This window comes from Anabrus simplex, chromosome 3, assembly GCF_040414725.1.
Source record: "Anabrus simplex isolate iqAnaSimp1 chromosome 3, ASM4041472v1, whole genome shotgun sequence".
In the NCBI taxonomy this organism is placed as follows: domain Eukaryota; kingdom Metazoa; phylum Arthropoda; class Insecta; order Orthoptera; family Tettigoniidae; genus Anabrus; species Anabrus simplex.
This window is the reverse complement of record NC_090267.1, coordinates 46006762-46033123: the sequence shown is the minus strand read 5'-3', so window position 1 is coordinate 46033123 and position 26362 is coordinate 46006762. Positions and strand designations below refer to the sequence as shown.

Genomic DNA, 26362 nt, shown 5'->3' with positions numbered 1-26362 from the left:
GGCGTGGAAAGAATCCAATAACTATAGTCGTGATATTAAAAGAAGCGTTCTGACAGATAGCCCAGGGAGGGTTCGTTCTCTGACCGCCTGGCTGGACAGAAGGGAGTACGGGTATGGTTGCCATGGAGACGAGCCTGCTGCCCACTTCTCAGCAACAGCACTACAGGAGCCCCGTCTTCCATCTCCACCTCTCCTCTGCTAGCTGTCAAAACTCATCTTTTAATATTTTTTTTTGCTAGTTGCTTAACGTCGCACCGACACAGATAGGTCTTATGGCGACGATGTGACAGGAAAGGCCTAGGAATGGTAAGGAAGCGGCCGTGGCCTTAATCAAGGTACAGGCCCAGCATTTGCCTGGTGTGAAAATGGGAAACCACGGAAAGCCGTCTTCAGGGCTGCCGACAGTGGGGTTCGAACCCACTATCTCCCAGATGTGAGCTCACAGCTGCGCGCTCCTAACCGCACGGCCAACTCGCCCGGTCTTTTAATATTAGGACTACAAGACTGTAGAGGCCCCATTCAACGTTTGTCTGCCTTTCTCTTACTGCATCACGGTAAAACGGCTTAGTAAAATTTATCGTATAAACTTTTCACGAGGGAACTCTCTTACAAAGTATCGTGTGATCGGTACGAGGAAGCCATTATTCTTTGCTTTTATTTCTATTTGCTTTACCTCGCATCGACACAGGTATGTCTTACGGCGACGTCTTGGCTTTTTTGACCGGGGCCGCTATCTTACTGCCAGATAGCTTCTCAGTTGTGATCACGTTGGCTGAGCCCTCAGATCCAGATAAGAATCCCTCACCTGATCGGGAAACGAACGCAGATCCTGCGGGAAAGAGGCAGACACGCTAGTCCTACAGTGTGGAGTCGACTTTAAAAACTCAACTCAAGTTTATTCACGTAATAATAATTTATCACAAGTACAGGCTGTAATTCATTCCAGATACATGATCATTTAGTTACCAATATCTGACCTGTGGCATTAAGCTTAATAGTGGAAGTATCCATTAAAATTCCAATGATCGCACCCCTGGTATCTCGAAGTTTGCCAGCCCGAAATAACTGTCAAGTGGTTCCCCAAGTTCAAATAACATCCTATTCAGCTCGTATAGGTTCGATGTGAAATCTAGAGTGAGGTCTACACAACGGAATACATACCCAGCGGCTCCATTTAAACTTGAAAAATCTCTTTGTACTGGATACAAGCGGGGTCCCCTAGGCATATGCCACAGCCTTACAAGGTTCATGCCTTCGTCTCCAACTACTCCCTGATATAATAAATGTAATTATGCCACAGTACTCCATTAAATATATTGAGGCATATCGTGATATGACTCAATATAATAAATGCTATAGTGAGTATTTGCAAGTTGTGTTGATACACAGAGCCAGTGGAGGGTATTTATCCATATACATGTTTTGTAATTAGTGTTCATCGGGCTAACTACAAATGGTAGCTTTTGGTTTCCGACTGTTTTTTACTGTTTTTGTTGGATAATTGTGTAAATATGGAGTCTTCCAATTCTATGTAGATTTTGGTGTGTTGTTGAGGTGCTCTTGCACGGATATTATTCAGAATATAGTTAGTTATTTTAGAATCAGTTTATTTATTGCTGAACCTAGGTGCAGTTCCTACCTATTTAGTCGTTTTCAGAAGGTTACGTAAGGCCTGAAGCAGATGTACCAGTACGCATCTTTATGTATACGCCCTGAGAGACAGAATTATCATGCTCTATTAAAATTCGAGGGATTCATTTAGGTGAACTCTGGCACCCATATTACAGATATTTAGATTGATTACTTTTATTAATTTATTTCAGTTATTTATTCACATATAATAATTCGATTTCACGCTATACCTCAATCGTTTGTGTACGTTGTCCTTCCAGTTCAGTTGGTTAATCTTTCTCTTCCTGCTCTTATACACTGTTAACGTCGCTGTAGGTGACACACTCAGATTATTGACTTCGGCCATGTTTGTTGATGTACGACGTTCTTCCAGCGAAGCCAATTTTCAAACAAAAAAATTCTCTCTCATTTGTTAGAATACAGAGTACTTTCTGGTGCCAAGACATATCTTATTCCATAAAAATCTGAATTTGTCCAAGTACTGATATACTGTACAACGTTCTTTGAGGGCAAGCTTCATATAGTGGGACTATTTTAGTATAGTTAGGTGTAAATAATTTTGCTATTATTTAATTACTTACTTATTCACTCAATAATTGTTTATTTTATATTATTCTTTCTCCGTTATCCCCAATCGAAAAGCGCGTTTGAACTTGTTCCTTGTCCTGATGGTTTTCGCCTTCTTACCCTCCGAAAATCTCTTCATGAATGCACTGTGTAATACACGAGGAAAAATAACACTTCAAGTGGACTATCTTCAACATGAATATTTTTGGGCTGAGGGGGAGGGGTATATTTGGAAATAGCATCATAAATTATATATCATTAATTAACATTTCGTTATGCATAAACATTTAAAATTATTTTGGTAGGTAGGGCACAATATTCCTGTCTATTTAGAGTTCTTTTAGTAATTTTAGTTAACATATGTAGGCAAGTAAATAAGTATTTTGATCTAACCGTATTCACTTTGGATCTATGGCGTTGTGTGCTCACCAGGCGCTATAGGGCACCGTTGTCTACGTCTGTGGTATATTTCAGCGTTATCAGGTCAGTACAGCTTGCGCTGTTGCGACGTAAGTATGGCCGCGCCACCCTCTGTTTGAAGCAAGGAAGAACAGCGCTCCGTAATCCGTTTTTTGTGGTCTGAGAACCATGGATAATGTGCATAAGGTTTGCCACGTTATCAACTGTTGTATGTCCGTCGCGCCCTTCTCGATCCGCCAGCCAGCTGCACGCGTGCCTGGAACGTTGTGTGTGCTATAAAAAGGAGCTCCTAGGCTGTCCAGGCCCACTGACCCCGGTGTCCAGCTCCAGAATACACCCTACGTCGAGCACGGAGGCTACTCCTCTTGAAAATGTGCTTCGGCCAGGTGGACTGAATTTCTGGCAGCAAGAGGTCTCACCTCGGGTCACCGCTCCTCTTGCTTGTTCCACTGTCCATGTCCAATCCTACCATTATATGCCACTATCATTCTCTAGCTAATGCAAGCTCCCATTATCAACTTAGTTTCGCTAAGTAGGAACTCTTCAGTCATTGAACTTACGTTAATGAACTCAGACTCTTCAACAAGGAAGGATTCTCTGAGATATTTACGTCAGTGCTTCTGATAGTTTTCGACTATCAAGAACTTTTCATGTCACAAGGACTATCTTTCCGAGATAGTAGTGAATGTGAATACTCCAACGTGTATATAGTGTACAAAAGACAGACTCTTTCTCCAAATTCATAGTTCATTTTGCTTCGAGATAACTTTCAGTTTCGTTAGTGTAAATATTGTAATTTTACATGTGAAGCAAATAAAGAAGTTGTGTTTTTGTAAACCCAACCTTGTTTACAACATCAACAGCCTCCTGTCTGTTATTCAGGATCATATCACGCACTTGTTTAATATTGACATCAGTTATGGCTGCTGGTGGACGCCCGGATGTTTCCTTATCCTACACGCTCGTGCGACAACTTTTGACCTGTTCAGCCCACTGGTGAACACTTCGCTGTGGGGAAACATTGTCCCCGTATTGTGCTGAAAGTCTCCTGTGAATTTCTGCTCCTGGTACACTGAGCAAACAACGCCGTAGAGCCAACCTAAAGACAATTAGAGCAAAATTGCAGATCCTTATTCACTTGCCCTCATATAATTTTAATGTAGAGTAGCGAAAAAGTTTTTTAAAAATGCATTGAACTCGTTAGATGCAAGAGAAGGCCACCTGGCCTTAATGTCGCATGATAAATAATCTATAAACATTTTCCAGAGCTGCCGAAGTGGAGAAGTCAATGAACAACATGTACTACGCCACCCACAACAGAGCTGCTCCGTGGGTCGTCGGACTGTGTCTCGGCTACATCTTACATCGACTGAGTGTCGGCCAAGTTAAAGTGAGAATTAACAAGGTAAGGCATGCATCACTGATATTCATAAAAAAATAAAAAAGCAGATATGAGAGGCACAGTGAAGTTGTCTTCGTAGCAGTGTTTGAAAGGAGTTTGTTCAAGGGCTACCTCAGACTAGTTACTGTAATTACATTTACTTCATCCAGTACATAATATTTGTGATTTATTAATAACTGAAGTGTTTACAGACACATAATACACGAGGGAAAATAATACTTGAAATGCACTTTTACATAGATATGTTTTTGGGCTGGAGTCTATCTAGAATTACCTTAATCAATTTCCCAACAAGTGTTTGTCTATGACAGCGGTGGCCAAACGCTGCCTGGTCGGTAGATGTAGAGTGGGTCTTGGCCAACAAATGGCCACGGCTGGTCCAGCAGCCCTCCACTCTGACCGGCCTACCGAGAAGAGGAAGGGTGGTCACGGTTCTTCCGTGGTTCTACGCCTCTGCATTCGGGGGACGGGACAGGGCTGGACCTCACGGCTGGCCCCAAGCGTCGGCTGTCCTGAGAATTCTTTTCCGTGGTTTTCCATTCTCCTGCACTAAGGCGAATGCCGGGACAGTTCCTTGTACAGGCCACGGCCGCCAACCCCCTCACCTTTTCCGAGCATGCAAGAGCGTGATCCACTGAGTGTTCTTAGGCCAAAACGTACTCCGTACCTGAGTTAGAACCAAAGATATGATTGCTTCAAAGAGACAAAAGATTGAAAAATCGAATAATTTGAGGAAGGCGGAAGTTAAGTGATTTATAGTGCATGAATACCTTTCAGTTAAAAAAAGAGTGAAGGAAATCGACCCGATAGAATGGCCGGACTGACTGACTTTAGTTTTCATATTTTTTTAAATATATAGATTAATTAATTAATTCATTCATTCCAGGTATTTTCTATAAATTCTTAATCTTGCATTTATTTCGTCTGATGAGAAAACTTCAAAGTGTTCGTGTTCATGTGACCTGACGATGTCTTGTGATTGTTTTCAGCCGATGGTGGCCGCGATGTGGACCTTCGTTCTTCTAATATTTTTCTCCGTCGCCTCCGGCTTGAATTCTTGTCTCCGGTTAGAAACTGAGTACTCCAGTATTGAGAATGCATTCCACAACGCTACTGGCCATCTGCTTTGGGGACTGGGCCTCGCAGTAGTGATATTTGCTTGTATTCAAGGCTATGGAGGTGAGTCGTAAGTCACACAATCGTGTTCTGCTATACCAGTGTGTGATTTCTGAGTTTTCCGGAAGTGAATGGATAGCAAAGTTGCCAGATCATGTTACACTATGTTCCTACAGAACAATGAAACTTACCCCAAACTCACTCTAAAAGTCCGCACTCAACTTAAAAATATGTAAATCAATAAAATACGAGTGTACAGAATGTAAAACTAAGGTATTCCAAAGGAAGCATTCATCACCTGTATTCATGCATCCACAAAGACGCACACAGCATGCTGCCAGTTGGTACACGAATTTATTCACAATTATTTACAAATTAAACACGCATAACCTTAATCACGGCCGTCACAAAGAGAACACTTCACTACGAGAACATGAAAATACCACCATCTTTAACAAATGCCTATCACTAAGCACATGCTAGATGGAGGTCGCGACCTTAAAACAATTGACTGCTTACAAGCACGCCATCCAAAACACGTGGTCACAAGTATACCTCCTGGTAAACCATAACTCCAAATAAACAGCAACCCGTCTCTACCATCAAGATTCCCTCCTTATATAGGTGCCTGGCCAGGCTTCAAGAAAAAAAATGTTACAAAATATCTTCTAGTAAATTCTGGAGTGCTAAATACATAGATATAATGTACAGAATGTCCTACGCCAAAGATGCGTAATTTTGGATGTTACAGTGTGTTTCACAATACTGTAGTGAATTACAAATCATATATACAGGTAATAATAAGTTATATACAGGTTCTTATATTAACTGAACTCACATAAATGTCTATATACAGTACATGTTTCACGACATAACCTCACACACAATGCGATCATCTGTCTACGTAAAAAATGATAATGATAATAATAATAATACTAATACTAAATGGATGTAAACACTTCATAACCATACATTACAAGTGGATGTGGTTTTTATTATTTTTTGACGAGACATTTACAGATGACCACTGTTCCTTTCCAACTCAATCACGCATTAAATAGTAGAGAAACTGAACTGGAATTGGTGGTATGTGTGGCTGTTAAATTAAGAAGAGGGAAATGCAACTCAGAGATTTATGTTCCTTGTTTGGCCAGGTCCAGTAAATCACCTGCTCTCGATGGAGATGTGGCAGCCCATCAGCAGACTGTCCTACTGCATGTACATGGTGCACTTACCGATACAGATGTTCGACACAAGCTACGCCAAAACGTTCAGCTACTTCGCCCACTCCACAGTGGTAAGTACAGCTTAAGACTACTTTTACTTTTACTTCTCAGAGGTTGACTTACTTCACTTTTATCCTGAGTCCCCTTTCGGAGCAAAGGGCTGCAACAAAAGTTCTCCATTGATTCCGTCTCCTGGCAATCAGCTGTAAGTCTGCCCAAAATTTTTCCGTCCTCTCCCATCTCTTCTTCGTGACCTGTTTCTGTTATTCCGTCCAGTTTCTCGTTGTTTTAGTTTCAGTAATAACGTTTTCTCGGAGATACGGGTTATTGGCCTACATTCCCCAAAGCACACTGGGGAGCTGCCCACCTTAGCGTCTGTATCTGCTCTCTGATTACTTCACGATTTGGTGTTCTTCGCTACTCCCTGCTCATACTGTTTTAATTTAGATCTCTACAGGTTGTGGTGGTGGTGATTATTGTTTTAAGAACAAGTACAACTAGACAACTATCCTCTATATAACACTAATCAGAGAGACAACATGGAAGGGGTCCGACCCTTCGGAAAATGAAGGTATCGGACAAAGGAAGAGAAGGGTCACGAAGGGCGTGAAAATGAAAGATTGCCTAGGCCTCCATACGTAATACCGTCGGGGTCGGAAAAGAACAAGAGTTGGCCAAGGGAGGTCAGGTAGGATAGATTAAAGTGAGGAGCCTGACGCAAGTAAGTGGAAGCAATGCCAGGAATAAGCTAAGGGCCCCGTGGTCGGCAACCCACGCTCCCAAGTAGTGATTCTCTGATGTCCCTTTTAGTAGCCTCTTACGACAGGCAGGTGTAACCAGAGTCCCTCCTCATTTCTCAACCGGGCTTGGGACCGACTATGACGGATGTCAGAGGTTACTTGTTCTGAAATACCAGAATGTTCTGTCCTTCCAATCGCCTTCACATGCCTTCCCGTGTTCATGGCTTTGTGAACCTAAGGACAATCACATTTTCATATTGTTCACCTTCAAATGCTTTTCGTTACCAAATAACTACAAAACTTTTCATTCCGTACCTTGAGGTGGGCTTCATAGAGGGTAACGCCCTCTCTCAGGGAAATTGGAGCGGTGAAGTTATGTATTGCAACCATACCACCCATGCCATTGCCCCATAGAACTATACGATAGCATCATTGCCCCCAAGACCGGGCTGCCGCCATACAACACCATACGCCAAGGCGTTCGATGGTATAAGACCTTTTCAGTCTAGAGTCAAATGCCACCTCATCTAGAAAGCGGAGAAAAGTAAACTTCAAACTGATGGGTAAACAAAAGCTCTTTCGACCGTGCAAGCATCAACTGCACTTCCTCCGTCGGTCGGTTGTGGGTTCGGATCCCACTGGTGTCTGGTTGGCCATTTTTGTTCTGTACTTAATATCTCTTCAACACGTACTAAATGTACGTAACACGACCTAATAGGTTGAAAGTCGGTTTCGATTACAATGCGGCCGTGAAAATTCAATATTCATTGACTTGGCCCTCAACGGGCAACTTGAACGCACTCTACAGTGTGATGGTAGTGGTACCAGACCTGTGGCTCAGATCCTTTCCAACAGAACAAAGATGGCCTGGGTCACCATAGCTCAATTGGTAGAGCAATCGACGCGAAATCGGGAGGTTGTGGGTTCGGATCAAATAGGTTGAAAGTCGGTTTAGAATACATTTAAAATGTTTTTAATTACAGGAATATCTTTGTAAACACGACGGTTCTCATTTAATGCTTTCTTCATTATTAGAAGAATCGCACTGTCTACGCTAAAATCGGAGAGAAGTTTGAGTGGTCGCCTAACTAATTAACTCCATTCCTAATTAATAAACAAAAATAATAAGCTAACGTTATTAGACATTATCACAATCAACCATAAAATGAAGCTGATGTCGGATGCGGAATCGAACCCACATCGCAATGAATCCGATGACAATTCACGGGACGAAACCCGTTCTGTCATTCAATATCAAACATGAAATAACCCTCAAAGAACATATTCAACAAAAAAAAATATGTATGCACACTACAAACAGAAATATAACCAAAAAAAATACATGCAACTGGCTGTATTTCGAGGAACAAAAAAAAACCTGTGTGTGACGAAAATCCAGGGTCTGCCTTGGACTTCGCAACGGTGGTCTCCAGGATGCCACCGGCAAATGGGTCTCTGTAATCCCTATCTCAATTATTTATAAGATCAACAAACAATACAATACTGGCGTTCCAGTTACTCAATTTCTTTACAGAAATAATCATTAACGCATTAAAAGGAAATTTTATAAATACGATCGTATATTTGTGAACCTTTAGCTTGCAGTCTTGGTGGACAGGCTTGAACAATACTCTTGGCAGAATCCCTTGCAACGAGGGGATGGGCGCACCCTTTTAAAGCACAAATCACTCACCGCAGAGCCATACCTTGTAATGGCTGGCCGGAGATCATTCATTTCAAACAAACTCAAAGCGAGACGACAGTCTCCCGGAGAAAACATCGTGATAAATATATATCATTTTAACAATATCCTCTTATCATATTCAAAAGCTTCATTGGCTTAATAATTCATTGCCCGCTTACAATTCTTTAAATCACATCAAGCCACTATTCAGCTTTTCAGTGTCACATCCATAGACATAGAATACCCAGGTTCACATTTAGTCGATCGTACAGAAAAGTAAGTCTATGGCTTTGCTACAAATCTGAACTTAAAAAATGTTCAAATGGATCTAAACGTATCCATGACATTATTCTAAATTTAAAGAAAATCCTATACTTCTTGACATGTAAGGAAAACTCTACCTAAATTGCGAGGAAGTCCGTTCGTGTCCAGGCCTGTCACAAATACACAAATTAATACAGCCATCTCTATATTCTACTCAAGCAAATTTACTTTAAAATCAGAGTGCCTTTTTATACCCATGATTATTATGTCAATACTGGCATTTTGAAGACACTACAGTCATGCATTACCAACATACGTTGAATGTTCCATATAAATAAAAATGTACATTTTACGGTTCGGAATCATCAATAAAACAAATCTATATTTTACCCTCTCAATATAAAGCACTGTCATGCACATGCTCTACTTGAAATTAACATATTGTAGGCTCGGAAATTTATCCCATATTACAGAATTTCCGTTCCCATCTACATGAATAGTATTTAAAACAATATGAACATCACTCAAAAGTCTCTCCCTAATTTAAAATGCATGAATTTTACAATTACTAAGCTATCTTATGTGATCTACATATTTACATGAAGTAATCCCGTAAATTACAAAGATATTAATTTACTTATCATCATGTCGAAAAATCCATGGTTCGGACGTTGGGAAGGCCCTCTGCCATTGTATAACCCCTCATGGCGCTGGCGTGGATCACAGTTTCGAATCCTATTCTGGGTCTGCTGAGCACCTTCATAACCCTAGGATCCTCTTCTTCACTGTAACAAGTCTAATGACGTTCGATTAAATTTCGTCATTCACTAACACAGTTTTCGAAACCTTAACACAGTTCCCGCGGTCGAATTTCTGGCGATATACTTGTCCGGTTAATCAAAATTCTCACATACTTTCAGTACTTTAACCTTATCTTTAACTTGGGCAAAGTTTTTCACACAGCGTATTGGCAAATTGTATACAGTACTCCGGAATAGAGGTAAGGCAGGACACCTGCTGACCGTATGTCTGCCTCCGATGCTTCGCGCCAAGTAATGTCTTCCTCAACATGACGGTCCCTTATATAATTTCACCCCTACACGAACAATAGGCGGCGAACAGTCCCCACCACATTTCGCCTATCAGTGGTTCTACGAGTTGTGTGACATCGGCAATGCGCTCAAATGTGTGACTCCGACTTTTAAGTAGTTTTGTTATGTGCGAGAAACAAATCGATCGGCGGTTTATCTGAAATTTAATATTAAAACGATGCCTTTTCGGGGATCCCCCGTCCGGAGTCTGCGTTTTTAGTGGCGTGGGTACGCTGCTGGTGGCGTAATTTTCCATGCGTTGAAATTTTATAAACAATTAGAATTTTGATGATGTCTACTATAAAAACATATGACATGCCGAGGTTTCCCTAACCAATTAATATGATTATCTCGAAATCTTACAATACACATCAAGCTTGCACGTTGGCATTACCGTGATTCGGCCATTTTTACTGGGCGGAGTTATTAGTATTGATTTTCTTTCCTTGTCATTTTTCATAGCTCGCTCTCTTTCTGGGTATTTCTCCAGCTATGACGGACTCGTGTTTACACCACCAAGTCGGAGGTGTTGTGCAAACTGATGCAACCTAATGCAACTTCAATACGGACAAAGGAGCTTGACAAAAGTTTCCACCGCCTACATCAATTTTTAATTAATATTGTGTATGACCGATACGGATACAGTATGGAGAAAATGAGGGGTTTCGCGGCCGTGGCCTATACTAAGAACTGTCGCAGCATTCGCCTTAGTGCAGGAGAATTGAAACGCATTCTCAGGACAACCAACGGTGGGGACCAGCCTCTCTCCGTCTCCGGAATACAGAGGCGTAGAGCCACGGAAATCTGTGGTCATCCCTCTTCTGCTCGGTTGGTCAGTTTGGAGTGCAGAGCTTCGGAACACGGAGCAGCGGTGGGCCGAACCGCAACTCTGCAACCGCTGACCTTGTCAAATGCGACTTACCATTGTTGCAGTTGTTATTGTTGTTGTGTCAGTCACTAATCGATAACTGGTGTGACGCAGCTCTCCAGACCAATTTAAGCTTTCTTCTGTAGCCCCTAACAATAAAATAGATTGACGTGGTAATAAAGTTTTACGGGCTTTTGCCGAGTCAAGGAAACAATATTTGAAATTCTTTACCTTTCGCCATGAATTTTTCCCCGCGTCTTCAGAAGGAATTCTCATCTGGGAGACACGTCAAAAGCCCAGGATATTTATAATAATTTCATCTTCTTCTTTCCGATGAGGCCTGATAAGGACCACGTGCCAATTTCAATTCAGTTCTTCATAGTTTGTTGTTTTCTCTTCCGTTCCTTCCAATATTTTTTTCATTCTTTCACTATGGTGTTTCTTTCTGTCCTCGGACCGCTTCGCACCAGATTTCCTGTTCAATCCACCTTGGAATCCTTCCATACATATTACCATCTTTATAAAAATCTCTCTCTGCATACTCTTTTCTTCTCTTGTATTATTTCTTTCTAAATCTTTCTTTGCCTCTTGAATCCAACAAGTTGTTGCCTTTTTGTCGCAAGGGTACTTGAAAATCCTTTATGTTAATCTGGAATCATGTATTCCGTAAATATGTCCAAAAAGTTGCAATCTCCTTTTTGTTAGTGTTTCTTTTACGTTTTCTATGTTCCTTTATATTCCCAACATTAGATCTTAATTTCTATTCTTCTGTTGTTTTCACAAGGCTTAACATCTTCTCCTAATTCTCTTTCTAGTACCTCAAGTTTATATAATCTATAGTTTAGTACCAGACATTCACTTGCATATAGGCATTCCGGTTTCAGCAATGTAGTGTAGTGCCTTATTTTAAGATTTTTAGATGGACATTTTAGTTATAAAAATTCTTTGTGATACGATATGCTCTTTCCATCTTGTGTACGCTATTATTACGTTCCGTTAAAATATCAGCCAGAATGACATCGATTATGTGCAACGCTAACAAGAAAACGAAGTCTCAGTCACCGCTTGATATTATTATTATTATTACTATTATTATTATTCGAAAAACCCTATTTGGGGAACGATAAATCAACTTTGGTTTTAACATTGCATCTAACTTTCTTCGTTTCCAAACTTCGTTTATTTTCTGAGAATGTTGTTCCTTTTCCTCTTGAGTCCATTTTCTTACAGTTGTTAATTTCTTTCTCTCCTGAAATCATGCCTTTCGTGTTACTTCTCTGAAACGTGTTCTGTTTCCTATTGTATCTATTATAATTCCAGCTTTTCCAAATCCTTTTCAATTTCAATGAGCCACATTGGCTTGAATTTGTAACTGTTCAATAAGTTGAAGATTTCTGTAGTTAGTCTATTGTTATTCATTCTATAAATCTGTCAAAAACTGGAGCCTTCTTTTGCTCATTACAGTTGCAGTTTTTCAACTTTAAAATACAACTCTCTGTTTGATCGTAGTTTAAATTCATCATTGTTGTGCCTGATAGGTCCCAGTATTTTTGACAAAATTCTTCTTCCAACACTTTCCAATTTTTCTAGATCCCCAATTTGTTGTAAGTTTAAAAGTTTCTGCTGCATATAAAATTTCTGGCCGGGCCACTGTTTGATAATGTCTTAATTTCAAGTTCCAGGATAGAGATTAATTATTATATGTATTTTTGGTCACATGAAACATCGTTTCCATTTTGTTTACTCTTATTATTATTGTTATTATTATTATTATTTTGAGGACAAAATATTTAAAAAAGGAGTGAGTAACGTAAACTTGTGTTCTCAACCCGAGGCGGTGCAGCTCTTTTCAGACACACCCTTAATGGAGGTGAGCCCTGCATGTAACATTTTAAACGCATGCCAGCCCTTATGCCATTCTGAAATGATTAGGAGGAGGGTCCCGCAGGGCAACATGATTGGACCCTTACATTTTCTTATATGACGATATGAATAAAGAATTGGAATCGCAAATAAGGCGTTTTGCGGATGATGTTATACTCTATAGCATGGCCTCTCAAACGCCCAAAACCTCACGCGTGCAAACTGAGGCGCTGAGGTTCTGTGCATAGGTCCCACTCGGCTCGCCTCGGACCAACGCTTCGTCTCTGGGCTACTCGGCTAAGCTCGGCTCAACTCACCTCGAATTTGGAGCGCTACAGAGCAAGTGAGGAAGAGGGAGACAAGCGAAGCGAGCGAGAAAGGCGTGGGGAAAGAGAGAGACAGCGCCAATGCTCCAAATCAAGGAGTGGGGGTCTGCACTATGGTCAACCAAGCGAAGTCGTCTTTTGCACCTTGCACCGCAAAATGGACTGGTGCACGCACCCTGAGAGGCCCTGCTCTATAGAGCAGCAAATGAGTTGGAGGACTGTACGTGACTGCAGAGGAACCAAGACAATGTTGTGAGATGGCCATGTGACAATGATATGAATGGAAATGGAATGAAAAGTCAAGTTGTATGTTTCACTAAGAGGAAAAGTCCTCTCAGTTTTAAATGTTGTGTTGATGGGGTGATAGTAACTCGTGGGGATCGCTGTAAGTACCTGGGTGATAATATAAGGAATGATCTTCATTGGGATGATGACATTAACGAGGTTGTTAAGAAAGGTTACAGATCTCTCCACTGGCTTTGAGAGTATTTGGGGGTTGTAGTAAGGATGTAAAGGAGAGCGCGTATAAATCTCTGCTAAGACCCAAGTTAGAGTATGGCTCCAGTGTGTGGGTCCTACACCAGGATACGAGAATTAAGGAAAGCAGCACGATTTGTTCAGGGTGATTTCGTCAAAAGTGGTAAGTTACAAACTTTGGGCTGGAAAGACTTGGGAAGCAAGGAGATGAATTGCTCGACTATGTGGTATGTTTCAATCTGTCAGGTGAGTGATGGCGTGGAATGAGTTTAGTAGGCGAATAAGTCTGAGGGAAGCTTTTAAGCAGCAAACATCATATCGATGGCTCCAAGTATTAACGTCGTAAGTCCAAAGATAACCGAAATGAGTTACGACCATCCCACCAAACCCATTACTTAAGTAATGTTCACCTTTTTCAAAAATCATATCTCCTGCGCCCCAAAAGTTGACAGCAATAATAGATCTTAACGTCGGCTACTAGAAGAATGATAGCACAAATAAAATTTTAACCGTTGTTACGATGTTTGAACAGGGGAAATGTTACGATGTTAACTCTTATATCCGTCGGTATTATGAAGAAAAATGTGGAATTCAAGAGGGTTAATAAGGGCAAATATTTATTTATAGGACGAGGTGTAAGGTATTCGAACAAATTATCAAGAAAAAATGATGAATTTCCAAGTTCCTTGACATTTTTAAAAGAAAAGACTAGGTTAAAAATTGATACATACATACATTTATTGAACATAACAGGCGACTTCGCCCCTATACATGTTCACATGCAGAGTATAATAAATAATAAATAATAAATAATAATAATAATAATAATAATAATAATAAGGATAATAATAATAATAATAATATAGTATTCTTCTAGCAGTCATTAGCTGTAGCAGTCACTCACTCAATGTTCAAACATGCTCATCCCGTGTCCTTATTGTGCTCTGTACTTGCGTCACATTATTGTTCCTGATCTACACCTAATCAATAAATCAAACAACAACACTCAGCATTTCAGCACTTGCATTCCAGCCAACTTTAAAACAAACAGACCATGCAATCCCGTATCATTACCCAACTCCACATAACTAAATACTCGACCCCTATATTCTCTAATCCATTAGAATTTTATCATACTATCCCCTTCCCTTATATACATAACTATTCCACCCCCCTATTCCCCTGCCCACCCTCTAACTCACTCTCCTTAATTTTACTCTCGCAGGCCTTTTTTGTCGCACATAAATACCTGTTCAATTCACCCCCTTTTTCCCATTGTTTAATAATCCATCTCAGGATTGCGTTCTCATCCCCTCTTCCCAATATTTCCCGATGCTCGGCACTCAGTAATCCATGTCTTATCTCCCTCGTTACCTCACAGTCTCTTAGCAAGTGAAAATCATCATTCACATCACCGCAAAGTACACACCTTGTCTTATCCCTCCCCTGTATCCACCCTGTATTCCTTTGTAAACCTAAAAGCCACCACATCATCCCATACCGTTTTGACCTATCAACGTATCTAATATTCAACCCTGCTATCTCCTCTATTTTCGTCAAAACAGTCAGCGAGTTTCTTAGTCTGCTTTCCCCCAATAATTTCTGCCTATGGATATCTCTAATTCTCCTTTCCAGTATCTTCATCCCTCTCACTTCTGTCTTCGGCCAAACCTCCCCCCACAGGTGTCCTAATCCTATCCTCTCCAAATATCCCTTAATTTTTTCTAACCATCCACCCCTATACATGCTCTTACATTGCTGTTCATACGCTGCCTGTAATACCCTCCCACCTTCCTGTCTTTTTAAATTCATCCAGTATCTAACTAATCTTTTCACACCCTCTGATTACAAATCCTCCCCACACATTAATTCCGCCCCTACATTTGCTGTAAACCTCGGTAAGCCCATTACTAACTTAGCAAAACTACTAACAATCCTTCTTAGTTCCTCTCTTTTCTCATCCAGCCCCCAAACTTCTGCGCCGTATAATACCCTCCCAAAAATTACCGACCTCAACACTAGCCTCAGTGTTTTATAACTGATCCCCGGGTATTTGGCTAGCAAATTTCTGACTGAGGCTAAGGCTGCCAATCCTCTATATTTCACCCTTTTGATCTGGTCATTCCACGTTCCTTTATCATTAAAATAACTCCTAGATATTCCAACTTCCTTACCTGTTCCAGTCTTTCTCCCTGAATTACCCAATTACCTTCTATCTTTCTTCTTTTGTCCACCTGGACTACTAATATTTTAGACTTGTTTCCATTAATTCTCAACCCCCAATTCCTCGCAAATAGAGTCACTGACTCTAAGGCCCTATTCATCGCCCCTGAAGTTATCGTCATCAATAACACATCATCCGCAAATATCAGTCCTGGTACCTCTAAACCATTAATCAGCGGCACAGCCCAATTTTCTGCCCCAAACCCCTCTAAAATATCGTTGATAAATAAAATAAACAGTATTGGCGATAACTTGCATCCCTGTTTTAAACCCACCTTGGACTCTAAGTGTCCACTCAGTCTCTCTTCTCCCAATTTTACACAAAACCTGACAACTCTATATATTCCTTCCACTGCCCTCAACATCTTCTCCGAAATCCCTAGCTGGCCTAATTTCTCTAATAGGGCCACTCTATTCACCTTGTCAAAAGCTTTCTCAAAATCTATTGCTGCTACATAAGCCGTACTTCTAGCCATATTCTTATACTTTTCTAGAATAGTCTTTACTATCATTATATTATCCACTGTTCTTTTCTTTTTCCTAAATCCCCCTTGGTAATCTGTCAAAATTTCATTTTCTTCCGCCCACCCGCTTATTCTGTTCGCTAACACCCCAGTATATATTTTACTCAAAGAATCCAACAGAGATATACTTCTATAACTGTTCACATTGTTCCTACTACCCTTCCCCTTGTATATAGGGCATATAATTCCTGTTTCCCATTCCTTAGGGTAATTACCTCCCTCAAATATCTTATTGAATAGTTTAACCATGCACTCTATCATTATCTCATTTTTGCTAATTTCCTTCCAAAACTTGTTATTTATACCATTACACCCCCCGGCCGACTTCCCTCTGGCTCTGCTTATTACTCTCAGGATTTCCTCCCTTGTGATTTCTTTATCCAGGTCATAAATTGCCACTCTCCTATTCCTCCAAATTACTTCTTCTCCCGAACCTCTCCATCTTTCATCCCCCTTTTTCCCTAGTAATTCATCAAAGTGTCTGACCCATTGCACTTCCTCAATACTCGTTTTCTCTATATTCCTTCCACCCTTAATAATTTTATTAATCTTGTCCCAAACTCTCTCAAAATTATTTGTCTTGCAGTCATTATTTATGGTTTCCATTTGTTCCTCTAACCACGTCTTTTTTGACTCACAAATTTTCTTTTTATACTCCTTCCTCAATCTACAGAAAAACTTCCTTTCTTGGCTCCCACCTTTCCTTCCATATTCTCCTAACGCGTCCATCACCTTCCTCCGCATTCCTTCACACTCCCTATTAAACCATTCCTCTCCCTCTTTCTTATTTCCCTTTCTAGCTTTCGCCTACTGCGCTATTATCTTTATTGGATGCAGCAGCAATTCCAAGGCTTTATCAGTATTATTCTCTTCTAACGCCCCTTCCCACCCATATTTCAGAAGTTGTAACTCCTCTTTTACTACCCTATTCCAATCCCGGCCCACCTTCTCTGTCCATTTATGCTTATTATAACCACTCCCTCGTTTATCACTTGTATCATCTTCCTTCATTGTACACTTCTCTTCCCCCTTTTCAGCATAACCCTCACCGGGAAATGGTGTGATTGAATCCAGTCTCTTATTTCCATTCTTACAACCTCCTCAGTCATACCTTCCGAACTTAAAACCATATCTATCACACTACCACCCTTCTCAGTAACATATGTCAATTTCCCCGTCCTGTCACCCTCTATCCACCCATTCAGAATATACAAATTTCCCACAGCACACATCTCTAGGAGCTTCTCTCCATAACTACTTGTAATTTTGTCCTCACTCCTTCTACTTTCCAACAAACACATTCCATCCTCCCTATTATATACTGGGCTCTGTTCCCCTATTCTCGCGTTCCAATCCCCGAATAACAACATATCCTCTTCACCTGGAAACATTCCCCTTATCCTACCAATATCTACCAATAACTCTTCAAAAAAATATGTATTTGCATATGCTGAATTACTAGGATGGCAGTAAACAAAAGCTAGATTTATTTTCTTCCTCATTCCCTCACCCCCTCCCATATTCAATTTCAACCATATGGTTTCCAACATATCGGTCTCTATATCCTCTACTCTTTCACTAATTTCTTCCCTAATTAGAACTATCATCCCTCCTGGTGCTCGTCCCTTATTCCTCTCTTTTCTTCTATATTTATATTTTATCACAAACCCCTTCCATGAAATCTCCCTCCCTGTTTCCAGCCACGTCTCCAAGAGTGCCACAACATCAAAACTTTCAATTACTTCCCGAACTTTCTTATTTCCTAATTTGTTCCTTAGTCCCTCAATATTCACACATCCTATTTTCCAATATAGTTATAACTTTCCCTCCCTCCCTTCTAGGTCTCCCCCTCTATTCTTACTTCTAGTAGTTATCGTCCTCTCATCCCGCATCTCCATTCCTCCTTCTTTAACCCACCTATACCGTTCCATACCCTCTGTATCTTCCATCCCTTTACGTACTTTTCCCCATATGTCTTTTAAGCTCCTACTTCTGGCTTTACTCATAATTTTTTACCTTCCTGTCGATCTGTCTCCTCTTATCCTTTCTTGTTCACTACACCACTACGCTCCGCTCTCACCGATTCTTGCTGCACACCTCCACTCACCTCCTCACTATTTTGGACTTATGAATCCACCTTCCCTTGTCCTTTCTTGCTCACTGCAGCACTACACTCTACTCTCCCAGTTTCTTGCTGCTCACTCCCACCGTCCACTTCACTATCTTGATCTTCTGTCTCCCGGCTGCACTGCCCATTCTCTTCTGAGATGCTCTCCTCTCCTGCCACGTCTCTCCTCCTCTTCTTTTCTTCTTTCTTCTTCCCATCTTGCCGTGTCATCTCACCACCCTCAACCCTCTCGTTTTCGTCCATCTCCTTTAGCTTCGTCACTGAATGTACTCTAACCCATCGCCCGTTTGTCACCTCCAACCTCAGACCTCTTATTCGGGCCTTTAGCCCCTGGTTCCTCGCTCTCCACAGGTGCCTATTCAAGATCCTCATATTTTCACTTCCTTCTCTTCCCATGTCTCTTTTCATCCTTATTTTCTGTCCCTGTAAATTCTTACTGTCACCTAACACAATTTCTGCCATTAGGGTAGATAAAAATTTTACCCTAATTGGCCTCCGACCTTTAGTTTTACCAATTCTCTCTACATCGTCTATGTCAATACTACTGAAATTTATCTTCATTGAATCACGTATAATTTCGATCACCTTGTCCATCAGTTCCATCTTGTCCTCCCTCACATCTTCCTCAACTCCATATATAAATATGGCTTTCTTCCATCTCTCCTGCTTGTACTCCTCCCCTTCTTTCTTCATCCTCATCATCTCCTCTTTCAAATATTTCACTTCCCCTCTCAATAACTCGATTTCTTTCTCATTATTATCAACTCTTCCGCTTGATTCCTCCGTCCTCGTTTCCAGCCATTTCTTCATGTTGCCTATCTCCTTTCTCTGCTCCTCCATCATGTCATTTATTTCCTGCACTTTCTCCCACTGGCATTTCTCTTGCATGACTTCACTCACAACCACCCTGAGTGCGGCCAAATCCTCTGTAGTATATTTTCCACTGGTATTCGGGCCTGGGTTTAATTCCACCCCCCCAATAACCAGTAGCACCGCTATCACTGCCGCTACCAGCACCGCTTCACCCATTTTTAATCCGTCCTTACTTATCACCAATCCATTCTTGTTCTCCTTCTTCCGCTTCGCCTGCCATTTGCCAACAGCGGCCCGGTACTGCTCGATGCCAACCATGTTCACCGCACGCACTACTCTACACGACCTCTCTCCTCGACCGCTCGAGCTAGACGTAAAAATTGATAGGGACTAGGCCTCCTGGGCAACAACCATAAATCCAAATCCAAATCATTGATTGATTGATTGATTGATTGATTGATTGATAATTCTTTTGCGGTACCGGAAATCGAACCCGGACCTCCAAGAACTGCAGCTAATAGCGCTGACGTCCACATAGGTCTCTTCCTTTCAGTCCCATATCCATGTCTGCAATGCTCCCTCCACCTAGCAGGTTGTTTGACGACACTTCCTTCTGATTCGCGCGTTGTGCAATCTGTCACAATCTTGGTCCATTTGAGGTATTCCTCTGTATGATCGCTTCCAATTCTATCCTGTACTACTTCCTCATCCCATTGGTCCCTTCACCTGCTTGAAGATAAAGTTTTAAGAGTTAGTTAATATTGATTACTTCAGAAATAGTGTATCTAAAAACTAAAAATAAAATAAAAATCCGCTCTGATGTTTTTCCTTGCAGGTGTCAAAGTTCATGGCAGACGTGCCTCTTACTATGGTTATTGGCTTGGCTGTATCCCTTATGTTTGAATGGCCAGCGATTCTACTTGAGAAATACTTCAGAAAAGGTAAGCTCCACATTATTCCACAAGAATGGTCACTGGTTAATACCGAGCAACATGGCTATGTCATGGGTTCAAACCCCAACAGCAGCAGCCATGAAAATTGTTTTCCATCGTTTCTCATTTACGTACCAGGCGTGAGAAATATTAAACCCGTTTTTTTCTCAGATATACCAGAAAATGAGTTTGTGAAACTTTCAAATGATTCTTCCTACAAAATTTTATTACGAATGCGGGTCTGTTTAAAAACCATTGTACAAAACTATTGTAAGAATCGTTATTGGTCCCACATTCTTCAGCTTGGGAATATTGCAAAAATTTCACCATAGTTTCCTTTCCAGAATGCCTTTACCTAATTACCCACTTCGATTAAATCAGCCAAGCATGAACACCCATCAATATTTTACTAAAAGACAAAAGTGATGAAAATAGGAGAAGAAGACGACACAATTAATATATAAATAAATGGAATAGTATTAGAGCAGGTTCAATAATTCCAATATTTGGGAAGCCTGATAACTTCCAGAGGAAGTGAGACGCGGAATATCCATGGAAAAGAGGGCTTTCGGGAGAGTGAAAAGTTTCCTGACAGCTAGAAGCATGCCAATTAAACTTAGGCAGAGGTCTGCCAAATGTTTTGTGTGGAATGTGGTGTCTTATGGTTCTGAAATGTGGTTGTGGAGAAGAATGGAGAAACTGAAATGGACCGATATGCTGAGCAGTGTAGGAGAGGAGAGGAACTTCATGGTGATGATAGAGAAAGGGAAAACAACTTGGACTGGTCACATGTTACGTAGAAAGTGTTTACTACAGAGAATCGTGGAAGGAACAGTTGAAGGAAAACGAAGGAGAGGAAGAAGAAAGTTAGGAATGCTGACTGATGTGAAGAGAGGAAGAAGTTACAAGCAAAAGAAGGAAGATGCTCAGGATAGAGAAAAATGGAGGATATCCAGTTGATACCTGTCTACCGATAGCTGCAGTCGCTTAAGTGCGGCCAGTATCCAGTAATCGGGGGATAGTGGGTTCGAGCCCCACTGTCGGCAGCCCTGAAGATAGTTTCCGTGGTTTCCCATTTTCACACCAGGCAAATGCCGGGGCTGTACCTTAATTGAGGCCACGGCCGCTTCCTTCCAATTCCTAGGCCTTTCCTATCCCATCGTCGCCATAAGACGTATCTGTGTCGGTGCGACGTAAAGCATATATCAAAAAAAAATACCTGTTAAGGACAGATTTACTGAAAGAAGAAAGTATCTGTGACTTTCTCAGTGTAACTAAACTGTCATTGACCTGAAGCATCTTTCAGTATGTCCGCGAAAGAAGCTATTCGTCGTGTAGCGTCTATTGAAGATGTTATGAAGGACTTCCAAGGCCGCCTGGAACACGTCGCAAGCTGCACGCGCCGCGCGGATGAGCTGCAGCGGCTAAAGGCTGAGTTTTCCCAGTTCCAAGAAAAGGTGTCTAGTGAGCTGAAAGACATAACAAAAAAAAACTGGAATTTACTGAACAGCGCCTCGAACAACAGGCCGAGCTGCTTGATGAAGCTGAACAGTACAGCTTAGTGCTGCATGGTATTCCAGAGGAGCCGGCAGAGAACGTTATCAACACGATGAAGGGCAAGTTAAATGTAGATATAACTATGTCTGATATAGATCGTTGCCATCGTTTAGGGGTGCTAAAACGAACCACAGCTCAGGTTGTTGCTACGGGTAAGCGCCCTATAATTATAAAATTCGTGCATTATCATGACCGGGACAGAGTTTGGAGGGCCAAGCGGCTGTTAAAAGGAACTGGCCTTCTACTGACAGAATCCCTGACAGGTATCAGAAAAACTATTCTAAACAGGGCACGTGATCACTTCGGACTCCGACGGGTGTGGACACAGGACGGCCGCATTGTTGTTTTGAAAGACAATGAACATAAAATGTTTGTTAGCAGCATGGCACAATTAATAAGCCTTATGTGTGCGACGAGATTGACTAGGAAAAACAATGAGTGATATAATAGCGTATAATGTTTGTGTATGTGAATGTGATTGTGTGTGTGAGAGTGATTGTGTAAATATTTCTGGAGGTGCTTATGAAACAACTAGGGTGAGTAGTTTGAATTTTTCTGTTGACAATGGCTAACGTAAATGAGTCAATTATTTATACCGAACAGCATGTCCGTGATGTCATTGACCCTATCCCTCTTCATTGTCTTCCGCCTTCACACTTACCTTCCCCTTCACCAGCCGTGGCAGGAGACATTCTTAAGGAAAGGTTAGCTCCCCACCAACAATATTTTCAGTGTTGTCATATCAATGCACAATCGCTTCTTTGTCACTTTGACGAAATACAGGCTCTATTTAGTAACAGTAACTTGCATTGTATTTGTGTAACAGAGACATGGTTACAGCAGTCACTCAAATCTGATCTCGTAAAGCTGAATAACATGACGTTACATCGCCTAGATCGTTTAAATCGTGTAGGGGGCGGTTGCGCTATATATTGCCGTAGCGACTTAAAAAGTAAAATAATTATGACCTCAGATCCTAAGACTCAGTTTCGACCTGAATTCATGTTTGTTGAACTCTTGGTTAATAATCAAAAACTACTGATCGGAGTGGTATACAAGGCGCCGGACATACAACATATATCTGACCTAGAAGTGGCATTATCGAACTTAACTCCGCTGTACGAAAACATAATCATTCTTGGTGACTTCAATACTAATCTCCTAGTTACAAGTAACGAATCAACATACTTACAAAACTTATTCCATGACATGGATTACAATATACTGACACTAGACGCGACTAACCATGTTAACAGAATAAACCACACGTCTCACACACTGATTGACCTTATTATAACAAACAATCCGCAGAAAGTGGTAAAACATGGACAGCTTGCTGTACCAGGTATTTCGACCCACGATCTCATATACTTATGTTACTCTCTCAAGGCACCAAAGTACAAAACCAGGTACATAATGCGAAGAGACTTCAAGCATTTTAATACTGAGATAATACGAAATGAAGCATATCAATTGCAATCAAGCAATCAATTCTACTGACTAATGACATTGATGATAAGGTTGACAGACTGAACTCTTTAATATTAGGACTGTATGACAAACACGCCCCGAAGAAGCAAATTCGAGTTTACTCACCCTTCGTCTCCTTGGCTAACAAATGAAATTAAGTCGGTCATGGCAAATCGTGATGCTTGGTATAGGCGATTTAGGCGAACTGAAAGCACTAGTGATTTCGAAAATTACCATATTCTTCGAAATCAAGTTAAGAAATTAATTCGTAACAGCAAGTATAAATATATTCAAGAGATAACAAACAGACGAAACTGAGCACTAATATGGAAACATTTGCATCAGATGGGTATAGGTCGCAGCCTGACCATGCAGACACCCAGTATACCACTTGATGATCTAAATTCTCATTTTAAGAAAGCAGCATACACTAATAATGATATTACTGACAATAATGACTATGATGCTAACTATCCTAATAATGATAATGATAATAATAATAATCATCATCATCATCAACCAGTTGATGACCTAACTGATGATGATATTAATGCCATAAATGCTCATTCCCGAGTAAATCAAGTAAAATTCACTTTCAAAAAAGTTGGGGCGAACGATGTGAAGCGTGTAATTTACTCCCTCAAGTCTGATGCTCCGGGTAATGACGACATACCATTATCTTTCATAAAAAATATTATTGGTGCCATATTACCTATTCTGACGCATATATTTAATCATTGCCTCGTACAGGGAGTATTCCCAACTCTGTGAAAGCACAGTATCGTCATTCCTATTCCTAAGAAGAATTCTCCTAGTTTACCATCAGATTATCGCCCTATATCCATTCTCCCACCCCTTTCCAAAGTACTAGAACGCTTGGTACACGAACAAGTCCTCACTTACTTGACTAACGTCTCACTGCTTGACCCTTACCAATCTGGTTTCAAGAAAGGACACAGCACAACGACTGCTCTACTGAAAGTAACTGATGATATCCGACAGGCAATGGACACTCGACAAGTGACTGTACTGGTTCTACTTGATTTTTCTAGTGCTTTTGATACTGTTGTTCCTCAACTGCTACTTTCAAAATTGGATTCATTAAATTTCAGCAAGACGGCAATAAACTTTTTCAGTTCGTACATCAAAAATCGCCATCAGTGTGTCAAAGTAAATAATAGCAGATCTGAGTGGCTTAACAAACCCCTCGGTGTCCCCCAAGGGTCTGTACTTGGACCATTGCTGTTTGCAATTTACTTACACGATGTTGCCAAATCGATTACATATTGCAAGTATCATCTTTATGCTGATGATCTGCAGATCTACTACCACTCAAGAACTGATAAAATTCAGAGTGCTGTAGAAAAAGTTAATGCTGATTTAAGTCTCATAAGTAATTTTGCATTGAGTAACAATCTCAAAATTAATCCTTTTAAAACGCAAGCAATAATCATTGGTACTTGGAAAAACTTACACGTCTTAAAACAATACGAAATTCCTCCTGTAGCACTAAACAATACCATTATTCCATTTTGTGAAACAGTTATGAATCTTGGTGTGGCTATAAGCGAAACATTGAACTGGTCGCAACATGTGATGAAAGTGTGCCAAAAGGTATATCAAAGCCTGCATCCTCTGAAGCGGTTTAAAAATATATTTCCTCGGTCCTTGAAAATAAAGCTCATTCAATCACTCTTCTTTCCAATTCTCGAATACTGTGATACAGTTTTTATTTATATCAATAACGAGCAAAGCATGAGACTGCAACGTGCCCAAAATGCATGCATCAGATATGCATTCGACATACAACAATACGCCCATGTATCCCCATTCTATACACAATTATCTAGGTTACGACTGAATGGCAGACGTAGACTCCACGCAACTACTTTGGTGTATCAAGTGCTTTCTGAAAACACTCCTCCTTACCTATCCACCAGATTTCGCTACCTTAGTTCCCTGCACCTGTTCAATACCCGGTCAGGCTGTACGCTAGAAATTCCTGTGCATCGAACCGCAACCTACAACAGATCGTTCACTATCACCACCACGAGCTGGTGGAATGAACTCCCCAATGACATCAGGGAAGCTAAATCTAAGACAAAATTTAAAATCCTTTGCCAGCGTCATCTTTTAAGCACTTCCAGTCTTTCTTGAGTGTGAATGGGATGCATGAATGAGAGTAAATATGGTTGTTTATTGCAATGTGTTTCTGTATATAATTTAAGTTATACTTTACTCACCTTAGTTTAGTTAGTGATACTTTAGTTGCTTTAGTTATACTTTAGGTTGTAAAGATTTCATATGTTTAAATTTTATGTAAAATATACATGGTATATACATGAAGTGGTTAAGTGTAAGAAAGGGCCGGGAGCCCTAACTTCGCCACAATAAAGACGCTTTAATAAGAATAAGAATAAGAATAAGAATAAGAATAAGAATAAGAATAAGAATAAGAATAAGAATAAGAATAAGAATAAGAATAAGAATAAGAATAAGAATAAGAATAAGAATAAGAATAAGAATAAGAATAAGAATAAGAATAAGAATAAGAATAATATCGGAATTTACGATATGATTAAATCGACATCTTTGGAATGTGCGGAGTATATGTATGTCCAACCAACCCATGTCCCATTTCTCTGAGGGGTCGGGTGTGGATTGAGATGAATAATCGTAACAAGTTTTAATGACTGGGTGCTTATATGACGTCAGCCTCATCAGAGAACAATAATCAATTTCACTCATCAGATGAGTTAATGAGTTGAAATGAATGACGTGACATATGGCAGTAGGAAGGGAGAGGGTGAAACCAATTACTGACACATAACCTATTCTTTGTGAGACTGATTACCTCGGAGCGAGTAGGGGTATTTCAGTCGCCTTGGCCAAGAATACTGCAGTGTATTCGAAACGTCGGAAAGTATACGGAAAGTACAGAAAACAACAACAGCACAGTTCAACCTGGAAGAAGAACCAAATAGCAGGAATGAGTCTGTTCAAGGTTTGACGTCGCCATCCGACGGACGAATCATCATG

General features: G+C 40.6%; 1 protein-coding gene across 1 annotated transcript in view; it reads left to right on the top strand.

Annotated features, from left to right (window-relative positions):
* LOC136866987 (nose resistant to fluoxetine protein 6) overlaps positions 1-26362 on the top strand; it is a 113722-nt gene that overhangs the window by 86303 nt on the left and 1057 nt on the right. The window contains exons 9-12 of the mRNA XM_067144084.2: positions 3886-4024; positions 5011-5200; positions 6292-6434; positions 20200-20305. Coding sequence (XP_067000185.2) covers positions 3886-4024; positions 5011-5200; positions 6292-6434; positions 20200-20305 — 578 coding nt within the window. The remainder of the gene's footprint in view (positions 1-3885; positions 4025-5010; positions 5201-6291; positions 6435-20199; positions 20306-26362) is intronic.